The sequence below is a fragment of the Camelina sativa genome, chromosome 7 (genome assembly GCF_030686135.1).
Source record: "Camelina sativa cultivar CO46 ecotype springtype chromosome 7, ASM3068613v1".
Lineage (NCBI taxonomy): Eukaryota > Viridiplantae > Streptophyta > Magnoliopsida > Brassicales > Brassicaceae > Camelina > Camelina sativa.
In genome coordinates, this window is record NC_141886.1 from 15,676,829 (window position 1) to 15,688,583 (window position 11,755).

The 11,755-nt window shown below is 35.9% G+C and overlaps 1 protein-coding gene across 2 annotated transcripts; it reads left to right on the forward strand.

The window, feature by feature from the left end:
• Positions 1 to 224: 224 nt before the first annotated feature.
• On the forward strand, positions 225 to 8,245 carry LOC104701061 (protein SUPPRESSOR OF QUENCHING 1, chloroplastic). 2 transcript variants are annotated; one of them, XM_010416694.3, is made up of 28 exons: positions 225 to 829; positions 943 to 1,043; positions 1,174 to 1,230; positions 1,315 to 1,409; positions 1,620 to 1,719; positions 2,027 to 2,085; positions 2,404 to 2,528; positions 2,767 to 2,824; positions 3,147 to 3,234; positions 3,320 to 3,398; positions 3,805 to 3,856; positions 4,050 to 4,125; positions 4,271 to 4,381; positions 4,497 to 4,592; positions 4,875 to 4,997; positions 5,209 to 5,406; positions 5,483 to 5,587; positions 5,690 to 5,754; positions 5,840 to 5,933; positions 6,071 to 6,228; positions 6,312 to 6,361; positions 6,437 to 6,558; positions 6,714 to 6,821; positions 7,037 to 7,129; positions 7,220 to 7,256; positions 7,337 to 7,587; positions 7,680 to 7,829; positions 7,927 to 8,245. In XM_010416694.3, the coding sequence occupies exons 1-28, from the start codon at positions 319 to 321 to the stop codon at positions 8,086 to 8,088; spliced, it is 3,324 nt and encodes a 1,107-aa protein (XP_010414996.2). In that variant the 5' UTR covers positions 225 to 318; the 3' UTR covers positions 8,089 to 8,245. The 2 variants fall into 2 exon arrangements, with proteins under 2 accessions (XP_010414996.2, XP_087314356.1); XM_087458230.1 differs by having other exon boundaries at positions 388 to 829; positions 3,130 to 3,234.
• Positions 8,246 to 11,755: the final 3,510 nt, after the last annotated feature.

Here is an 11,755-nt window from a genome sequence, read left to right on the forward strand (position 1 = left end):
AAAAAAAAAAAAGAAAGGAATTGATTTCTAGCAATGTCATAACATGTGAAAAATATATCATAGTGATTTGTATACTACTAGCAGTAAATGCTTTCAACAAGGTTGGCGATGTGGTCTTTCTAGCAGTAAATGCCCCTAGTGGCTAGTGCGTGTGCGTTATTAACAAGAATCGTGACCAATCGATCAAGTTCATATGTCCTCCTGTTTGACCATCCATTGAATTAGATTTATGGATCACAAGTCATACAAAAAACACACTCTTTATCATATCCAAAAAATAAAACTTAGACCATATGAAAAGTCGAAAATGTTCATGCTATGATAAAAACACATGAGGGTAATTTCGACATTTGGTTGGATAAATTAACACCCGCCACTAAAAAAACCACAACCAAAATCTCTCACAGTTCAAAACGACTTCGAGAAAAAAAAAACAAAAATCAAAGCAAAAAAAAAAAAAAAATGGCTTTGAAACTAATTTCTCCGCCTTCAATTTTCTCACAATCAAGGAGATTATCATCTCCGTTGATTCCAGTAAGATCAAAATCCACACCAAGAGCATCTTCATTCCCCGGATTCCGATCGAGAACCGGAGTTTATTCAAGCAAACCGGCGCTTCCGTCGTCGACTACGAAAGTGAGTGTGGCGGCGGAGAGTCCTCCGGCGACAGTAACGGCGGATGATTGGGAGAAAGTATCGGCGGTTCTGTTTGATATGGACGGTGTGCTTTGTAACAGTGAGGAGCTTTCTAGACGCGCCGCCGTCGATGTTTTCGCTGAGATGGGAGTTGAAGTCACTGAGGATGATTTCATTCCTTTTACGGGAAAAGGTAAAAGTTTTTTTTTTTTTAAGGATTGGGCAAATCAATTTGTGAAGATTTAGTGATTTTTATGTTAATGTGTGTGTGTTTTGATTGATTTATTTGGTTTGGGGAATTCACAGGTGAAGCCAAGTTTTTAGGAGGCGTTGCTTCTATCAAAGGAGTACAAGGATTTGATACGGATGCATTGAAAAAGAGGTTCTTTGAGATATATCTCGATAAGGTGATGTTTTTGTGCTTCTTGATTAAAAAACACTGTGGATTGGAACTGTCTTTTTATTAGGGATGGATAAGAGAAACTTGTTGATGTTCTTGAATGATAAAAGTAATGTCCTGTTCTCTACTGATTATAGTATGCGACGCCTGAATCTGGGATTGGTTTTCCTGGAGCACTCGAGCTTGTTACTGAGGTGAGGAAAAACTGAAGTTGTTGTGAACAATGATAGTTTTGAGGCTGGTAGATTATATGATTTGCTGCGAAAATTTTGAAACAGTGTAAGAATAGAGGCCTTAAAGTTGCTGTTGCATCTAGTGCTGACCGTATCAAAGTGGATGCGAACCTGAAAGCTGCTGGTTTGTCTTTGACCATGTAAGACTACAGCAATCTAACATCTCTTTAGTATTCATTTCATATTCCAGTGTGGTATCTGTCACAAATCTGACTGTAATAGACCATTCTATATGTTATTGAGTTTTTTATTATTATTCTGCTGTTTAATCTCTTTTACTATGTCATTGGAGATGTATCTGCGCCTTGAGGTTCCATGTCTAAATACATGTCAGTGATGTTAACTTTCAGGTTTGATGCCATTGTTTCAGCAGACGCCTTTGAGAATTTGAAACCATCTCCAGATATTTTCTTGGCTGCTGCAAAGATCTTGGGTGCGCCAACAAGCGAGGTAATAGTCAACACTTCTTGTAATATTATATCGAGATGAGGAAAAATCTTCACACACCTACACCTTTTTTGAAATCATAGATAAAAACCAAAAATATTTGTAGTCACTTAGAAGTCTCATGGAATAGATGAACAAGCCTTAGGGAAGAGAACTCTATATTTCAAAGTATTTGTTATTGTGCCAACGACATGACTAGTTGTATATTTGCGCATTCTTGAAGGTGTAAGAGTTTACTTCATCTGCTAGACTTACAGATCTTGTTTACTTGTTTTTCAGTAGAGCTAGTTTCTTTTGTACAATTTTGTAGTGTGTTGTTATTGAAGATGCGCTTGCTGGAGTCCAAGCTGCCCAAGCTGCCAACATGAGGTATGTCAAATTTTGCTATTCTTTCTTTATTTTGAATACAGACAATTTAATTTGATACATTATTAGTAACTTCAAGATGCCACGTCTGTAGATTTTCTAGATTAGTGCTTTATGTCAATTCCATCCGTTTGCCTTATTCATATTGTTTTATTTATTTTAACTATTAGCAAAACATCACTTATGGAGTTCAAAATGCTTAGAATAAATATAGCTTGAGTAATGTAGAACTAAGAAGTTCTAGCTTCGTCATTGGTAAATCCATCTACTTGCTTTATTAGCTCTGGAGTAAGATAGTTTTTATTCATTCTAAATTTGCAGATGTATAGCTGTAAAAACTTCTTTATCTGAAGCAATTCTTAAAGACGCTGGTCCGTCAATGATCCGCGACGATATTGGAAACATTTCAATCAATGACATTCTCACTGGTGGCTCAGATTCTACCAGTATGTAGTCTCAAAGAAATTCGATGGAAAAATATCGTTCTTTCCATTTGTATTTATCTCTTGTTTAATCCTTTTGATCAACTTTTGAATAAAGGGGCTTTCTTTGTAACGAGATTACCCATTTAAAACATTCTTCTCTACTGTACGTATAGAGTTATAATTCGGCAAATCCATGAATTTTTCTTCATCTAGTTCATAGTGGCTTATACTCTTTTTACATGCTTGAGTACTTACGCAGGAAATTCCACAGCAATACTCGAAGAGAACAGGGCCAGTGAAAAAACCAGCGATAATGGGTAAGAAAGGTTCTTTTATCTAGATTATCTTATTGATGAAAGTAGTTTGGTGTTGAGAACTAAGTCTAGGGTTCTGTTTATATTATGCAAATAGTTAATTCGAGCCATCTACGGAGAGAGACATTTATGATTTGCAATGTTAATGTGAAGGAACACTTTGTATGTATCTCATGGACTTCAAGAAAACGTTGGGATTGTAGAATTTTGAAAAACCCTGAAATTTTTACTCATTGACTGGTTTCATCATTGGAGAATGAAACAAATAATATGGGCATGTGGAAAATTTCATATACTTGAGATTGCAGATGCAATTTTCCAACAGGTTTCAGGGCTCCCGACGAGATATACTGAGGTACGCAAGTCTTGGCATTTCTCTTTCTTGTGTCTACTTTGCTGCCACCAACTGGAAGGTAAACCTGAAAAACATGCATTCAAGAATAATTTTTGCTGTCAAAGCTTTTGTTTGATCTTATGGAATTGCTGTTATATGTATAGGCAATGCAATATGCTTCTCCGAAAGCTTTGTGGAATGCATTGGTTGGAGCAAAAACCCCTTCTTTTACACAGAACCAAGGTTTGGCCTATTTTCCAAATTTCCATGACTAAAACATAGCTTTCTGGAATGGTTATATCGACATAAATTCTTTCATATCAAACGGTTTACTGTAGTAAAGGAGAACTCTTGTGTCAAAAATAGACAGAATGTTTTTAACTTATAACCAACCTCATTTTGCAACATATCTGTTTCAGTAGTCGCAAATTTCATCAAGATGAACTAGTCCACAGGTCTAATACATTTTTGATAGTGTTAAATTTACACTGATTTTTTGTTTCTAAATGCAAGTATGGATATAAACGAACAGATCTTGGACCAGAAAGTTTTTCTAATAGAATTTCTCTAAAAGAACATTCTATGTAGTTTAATCTTTACTGAATTCGGATGTAAACGAAGCTACCTGGTTTTTTGTCTTACCTTGTAGGTGAAGGAAGAGTGCACCAGTTTGTTGATTATATTGCTGATCTAGAGAGCAAGTAAGTATAACTATTTGATAATGATTCAATTTCATACAATGCAAGGCAAGAGTTCGATAATTAGGTAATTCCATCGTTAAAAGAGATTATAGACTACATAAATTATAAATTATCACAAGTGGAAAAAAAAAACTGTGGATGATCTGCTGTTCTGACTTGTGTGGGTGCTCTGTTTCTATTGTTTTATTTCTAGGCAAACGGCTACAGCTGTGCCAGAATTCCCTTCTAAACTCGACTGGCTAAACACTGCCCCTCTCCAGTTGCGCCGGGTAAATTCTGTTTAAAATTATCGAACATATGTTGAGGTTTTTCAATGAATTAAGAGGATGTTGGTTTCAACTCTCGGAAGAGATGAGATAAATTGCTTTGCACATGCTTCAATGAATTAAGTAGCTTTGTCATTTTTTTGAGCAGGATTTAAAAGGAAAAGTGGTTATACTTGATTTTTGGACGTACTGCTGCATAAACTGTATGCACGTATTACCGGATCTAGATTTTCTTGAGAAGAAGTACAAGGACATGCCAGTGAGTCTTTTGCTATTGCTGCACTCTTATATATATTATTTTTGATCTTCAAGCATTTGAAATTTCACTAGGGGTGACCAAAGCTTCAACCTATGATTTTCCATCTGTGTTACAGTTCACCGTTGTGGGTGTACACTCCGCTAAGTTCGACAATGAGAAGGATTTAGAAGCCATACGAAATGCAGTTCTACGCTATGATATCAGCCACCCGGTAATTCCAAGTTAACCTTTTTTAAATTTCTTATAATTTTTTCCTAATTATTTGTGAGATTGGTTACTTATGCTAATTCCTGGATTTACGAAGAAATGTAGTCATGGATTCACATTTCCTTATTGGAAAGCGGAATTTCGCATTTTTGTATACCACCAGTGTTAATTGTTTGCATTCTCCTTCAAAGTTCTCTCTTTAGATACTTTTTCAGAGTTATGTTATAACTATTATTGATAAATTATTGGTATATTCACTTAATTAGTTATCCCTCTCACTTTGAAGGTCGTGAACGATGGTGACATGTACATGTGGAGAGAGCTCGGTATCAACTCGTGGCCTACATTTGCTGTGGTTTCTCCAAATGGCAAAGTCATTGCACAAATTGCCGGAGAAGGTCGCCGCAAAGTAACATATTTAGCTCTCATCCCTATAAATTTATAGCAAGACAAGAATCTCACGTTGTTGCTAAATTTGTTGTTTTCATTTTAGAGTGCTAAAGAGAGAAAACACCAATACTCTGTTTCTCTAAAACGCTTTTTACGTGAATATATATTTAGTCAAATTCACATTCCACATGAAAAATCGCTTGACTGTTCTTTGGTATTTTCCTTTGAAGGATCTTGATGACTTGGTGGCAGCAGCTCTGACGTATTATGGTGGAAAGAATGTATTAGACAGTACTCCACTTCAAACACGTTTGGAGAAAGACAACGATCCACGTTTGGCGACGTCGCCATTGAAATTTCCGGGGAAGTTGGCTATTGATACTCTTAATAACAGGCTATTCATCTCAGACAGTAACCATAACCGTATTGTATGTCCTTGCTATTGTAGATAATCTTTGCTATCTCTTCTTGTTGTCTAATATGAGTATTCTGTGTGATTTGCAGATTGTAACTGATCTTGAAGGAAAGTTCATCATCCAAATTGGTAGCACTGGAGAAGAAGGTTTCCAAGATGGTTCCTTCGAAGATGCTGCATTTAATCGTCCTCAGGTACATATGAAAGTCCCACTTTGTATTAATCGTTCCTCGATAGGTTCCGAACCACATGAGCTTTGTTGTTACATACATGATTGGATGATTGTATTTTTTCAGGGACTCGCTTATAATGCTAAGAAGAATCTTCTTTATGTTGCTGACACCGAGAATCATGCTTTGAGGTATGTATGTCTTAATGCAAATATGAATCTTAAACTCTTTCGTTCTACATCTTATTTTCGAGTTTCATTAATTGGTGTTCCCTAGAGAGATTGATTTTGTCAACGAGAGAGTACGGACTCTGGCTGGTAATGGAACTAAAGGCTCAGACTACCAAGGTGGAAAAAAAGGAACCAAACAGGCAAGGGACTTGACTCAGAACGTCTTTTCTTTTCAGATTTATTTAGAACTACATATTGACTCGACAATATTCTCGAGTAAATGTTATTCTTTCAGAGGCTAAAGAATAAGAACAGTGTTGGACTTTGAAATTTTCAGCTTTTGAATTCTCCTTGGGACGTATGCTTTGAGCCGGTGAATGAGAAGGTATACGTTGCAATGGCAGGTCAGCACCAAATTTGGGAGTACAATGTGCTTGATGGTATTACTCGAGTTTTCAGTGGAAACGGCTATGAAAGAAACCTCAACGGTTCTACGTATGTATACACTAGATTTTGAAATTACTTATTACTTGACGTGTGCCTTTTTCTTATGCTATATAATGTGTGTGTTAATGCAGCGCTCAGACTACATCATTTGCTCAGCCGTCAGGAATCTCATTAGGCCCTGGTAATTACTACAAACTTCGAACGTATCACTTCTATCACGAATTCGTATTGAGTTCTATGTGTAATGTGAGTGTAGATTTGAAGGAAGCATATATTGCTGATAGTGAGAGCAGTTCTATTCGTGCCCTTAATCTTCAAACTGGAGGATCAAGATTGCTCGCTGGTGGTGATCCGTATTTCTCTGAGAATCTTTTCAAGGTAGTGACTTGATTCGTCTTATCCAACAATATTAGTATTCAGAGATATTGTAGCACTTGTAAATCCATGCTTAAACTCTTCCCTGGCATTTCCAGTGGATTTAGAAGGTTCCATCTCTACACATTCGTCTCTAACATGGGTTAATTCTTGAACAGTTTGGAGACAATGATGGCGTGGGAGCAGAAGTTCTCCTACAACATCCGTTAGGTGTATTATGCACAAAGGATGGTCAAATTTATCTAACAGATAGTTATAACCACAAGGTAACTTCATATGGAGTGTTCAAGAAAACATCTGTCAATATAGATATGAACCAAAGAGGGTACACGATTTATATGATCAACTCGAGAGAGAATTCCTTTATTGGATGGATCATGCGGATTGCCATGAACATAGTTTTGAACAACTCTGTTACAAATATTATAATAGAAACATTCTTGACTTTTACAAGATCTTAACTTTGAACTTTCATGTGTAGATTAAGAAGCTGGACCCTGTAACCAAACGTGTTGTTACTGTCGCTGGAACGGGAAAAGCTGGTTTCAAGGATGGGAAGGTCAAGGGTGCTCAGGTTTGATCTACGTTTCTACAATCTTATACACTGATTAAATAGAAAGTCTGATTTGTTAGTTGGACATTACTTTTCCTCTGTCTATTGTAGCTTTCAGAGCCTGCAGGACTTGCTCTAACTGAAAACGGTAACTTTCTGGTTCTTTTAACAGTTATTAATGAGCGAAGGGTTGAGTACAAATTCCGTTGCCTAATTTTTTTTTTTCAGGGAAGCTGTTCGTGGCGGATACAAACAATAGCCTAATCAGATACATAGATTTAAACAAAGGAGAAGAAGCAGAAATTCTTACATTGGAGTTAAAAGGTGTTCAACCGCCAATGCCAAAAGCAAAATCCTTGAGACGTTTGAGAAAACGTGCCTCAGCTGATACAAAGATTGTCAAAGTGGATTCTGTTACATCTCGCGAAGGAGATTTGAATCTCAAAATCTCATTACCAGATGGCTACCATTTCTCCAAGGTCAAGATCTCTTTGCACTCTCTCTCTTTTTCCACTTCCTAATTTGTCTATCTCGATCTTAATCAAGTATACATATTGCTCGTTTTGCACAGGAAGCGCGGAGTAAGTTTGTGGTAGATGTGGAGCCTGAAAATGAAGTAGCAATAGATCCAATGGAAGGAAGCCTCAGTCCCGAAGGTTCAACGATGCTTCATTTTAGACAATCTTCAACTTCGGCTTCTGTTGTAAAAATCAGTTGCAAGGTTTGCTCCTACATAACTAATTGTTTGAAAGGCTTCAATTGTTGCTTGTTTTGCTTTTACTTCTTACAAAAATAACATATGAAATCTTTAATTGCAGGTATATTATTGCAAAGAAGACGAGGTTTGCTTGTATCAGTCCGTACAGTTTGAGGTCCCTTTCAAGGTGAAATCAGAATCATCTGCTTCTCCGACGATCACATTTACCGTTAAACCGAGAGCATCTTATGCCGGTGGGTTACAGCTTCAAGGTACTAGCTGAACCACATGATCACAATATGATTAAATAACCACAGGTATATATGAATATATTCCATCAACATATATTTGTGTTATGTGGAGGATTGATCAATCCAACTCAGAAAGATAAAAAGAATGTAACTACTTATAACCTATTTAAATTTTGTATGGTCTATTCATTTGGTGTGCCTGTAAAGATACCAACAACAACAAACCTGAATATAATGAGAAAAAAATACAAAAAAAAAAAAAAAAAAACATCAGGAGGTTATACAACTTCGCTATTTTCTCCTCCACAAAATGCTTATCCTAACCGCATCTGGTCGAGTACATTGACTTTTTTCTTCTGTGTTTTCGTTTGTAATAATGCATTTAACTGTTTTGAGATTTCTTTAACTTTGCAAAGCAACTTCCCATTTCTCTCTATAAGTGCACACCGGCTTTGCTATTTACCCTAACTAAATAGTCTTTGTGAATCTATGATTTTGAACTACTCACGATCATCTCCCATAGCTTCTTCTTCTTCTTCTTCTTCTTCTTCTTAACTTCGAAATTGGAGATGAAATGTCCTCGCTAGCTTCCGTGGACCAGACTGAAACGCTGTCCCGCTTTTTTTTACTACAGCAGATAACAAAAACGATACCATTAAACCAATAAAATATTCAATAATCAAATAACCAATAATAATTCCATACCAACTTAAACAATAATCCAATCCAACATAAAAAAAAGAACCATCAATCCTAAATTCTAAGACTCAACTCTAGCAACCTAACAAAAGTCAGACAACAACCAATCGAGCCACTAAAACATCCTCCTCTTCATTGCCTTGATTCCACGATCACACTTACCTTTACCTGCACCACAAACACAAATTGAGATGCATGAATATTTTATCAACACTCAGTGAGGCAATCCTCCAAGTGATGAAATATTTTATAAACACTCAGTAAAGCCTTCTTACAAGCATCCCATGTGGTAATAGCACCATTTGGTAGTGTCTACTCCCATAGGTGTACTTTGTCTCCAAGTGAGAAGGGAAACAATCTGAGCTTAAAGCCATCCTCACTAACACCATTAATCTTGGTGAGGCCAAATAGCCTGTTTAAAAGATACTTGATAAAAAATACCAGAGAATGTGAACAAGTAAACAGTTTTGTTACTGTTTCTAGGGTCTGTAACAATCCAAAAGATACTTGATAAAAAATCATGACAACCAATTAAAAGCCCTACCATTTGACGGGCCTGGTAGTTGACGTGTGAGCAAAATTAGAGATCTAGAAACTGTTTTTTTCTTCTTTATTTTAAGGTGAGATATCAAAGAAGAAGGGGTTGAAGGATGTTTATATATATATATATATATATATATATATATATATATTTATATATTATTTTTTTATCTTTTATTTTTGTTTATTAGTGATTTTTTTTTAATTAAAATGTCAAAGCTGACACATTTATATTGGTCAAATGACGTGTTTTATAGTATAAAGGATATTTTGGAGTGTCTTAAATTGTTGAGAGGAACCATAAATCAGTAGTGTCCATGCAAGGAAACATATGAATGTTGTCTTTATGATTTTGTTCGTATGGATTTTCTTTCTCTTTTTGTTAGGCCCAATGAAATAGAAATGATCGAGAAAATTGTGAAAGTAATAGATATCTAATACATATAGTTCACGATTGTGAATGTAGACAAGTCATTTTCAGACAAAAGATTTTCAATAGTAAAATTTGGGGTGCTTCCAAAATTAGATCCTTAACTTGAGTCAATTGTAAAATTAACCACCTTTTTTTTCTTTCTCCAACATTTGACACTTTCTCCCAATTAAATCCTTATGTGTTCATTGTATTCACAATTAAATCTTTGTGTGTTTATTGTATCCACAAAAATGCTACTATTTCTGATTTATTTGAATTTCTTGCGAAAATGTTTATTACATCCATATCCTCATCTTTTTTTTTATTTACGGTTGTGCCACCGCCATCAATTTTCCAACAACCATGAACAACCAAATTTGAAGCTCTCAATGCTTCAACAACCCGAATTTGTGAGCTTAAATAACACCCAATGCTATGAGAACTTCATTTTCTTCCATCTCCTCTCTATTTTAATCCAAGAAAATTTGCAAGTGCATTCATCTTGTTATATGTCGTGATTCTTGGATAGTGATTAAATTGGTGTTGGGTTTCTTCCGTGTTGACTAAAGACAACGTCCTCGATGCTTGACATTGCAAAACAACCACCGATAAGGTTATTTTCCGGTAGATTTTGTGATTTTTCTTGATTTTTTGTCAAAATTAGACTTCATTTGTTAGTCCAACCGTCATAATATCATGTAAAGTCTACTATGTGGTCAGTTTTGCAATTAAAAATTTATCGAGTTTCGAGCCCGTAGACTGAAATTTCTTCTCCTTAATTTCATTTGAAAACAAAAAAAATATGGTCTAGACTGCATTATAAACTTTTCGTCGGATACTTCGTTTGCAGTCTAGTAAGGTGTATTTTTGCAATTGACCAAATTCTTGACTTTTTAGTTACGATTGCCGGACGAAGTCTTCTTACCATAATAAAATAGTAGACTTCTATTTTGGCTATTTTTGGGGTTGACCAAAATATAAAAATATTGACCGGAATATTATTGATTTAAAATAAATTAGTTGACTGCAAAAGAAGTCTACTAATTAAATAAATTAAAATGTTGGTCAACCCTAAAAATGACCACGGAGGACTGCAAACGAAGTCAACGTGTCTAGAGACTTCGTTTGAAGTCTATTTGGAGAAAGTCAAACTTGGTCAACTGCATTAAGTGATTGGTGTTGTATCGGCCCACATACATCAATATGCACAATCTCAAGTTTTTCTTTTGTTTTCGTTTGAGATTATTTTGGAAAGCTATTCTGATTTTTGCCATGATCATATTTCTACGGTTTCTTTCGACACCCTTCTTCTGTGTGTTTGTTACTCTTGTGACAACCACACCACATTTTGCCTTGGTTGACATGACTGTTGGTGTTGTCATTGTCATACATTTTTAGGTTTTCATACATCTTTAGCTTTTCATACATCTACATAATGATTGGAGTTAACCAATCAAACTTGTGGAGATCCTTGGTATTCATCCTTCAACGCATTCCACACCTCTTTCGATGATGCTGCTGCTGCGATTCGTGAGAAGATTTGATCAGTTACGACAGTTTGCAAAATTTGCAAAGCCACCGTATCATTCGCCTCTGTTTCTTCTCTGAGTGTCTTTGCTCTTGCAGTTATAGGGGTTTCTCCCTCTTGCACCGGTCCAGCCGGCACGCCTTCGTTAACCACTGACCATAGTTTTCTGGTTCAGATTCTGGTTGCCATGTTGATGTTCCAGAAGTCGTATTTCTCCCCATTGAATATAGGGATCACTTGATGTGAGGAGCCTTGCATCGTATCTGATTTTTGATGATAACGATATGATCTCTCTTATTATATCTTTTAGTGTTTTCTCTCTTGTCCTCTAAATCGCAAAGCTCTGATACCTTGTTGATGTTTTGTGTTTGTGTTTACGATGATGAAAAACAGAGTAAGAAAGTAATACTTTTATTGATATGAAACTGTATTGTATTACAGACTCGATTGTGTTGTGTTACAAAGACCCGATCTATACTTATATAAACCGAACCATTGTGTTGTGTGATAACTTACCAGA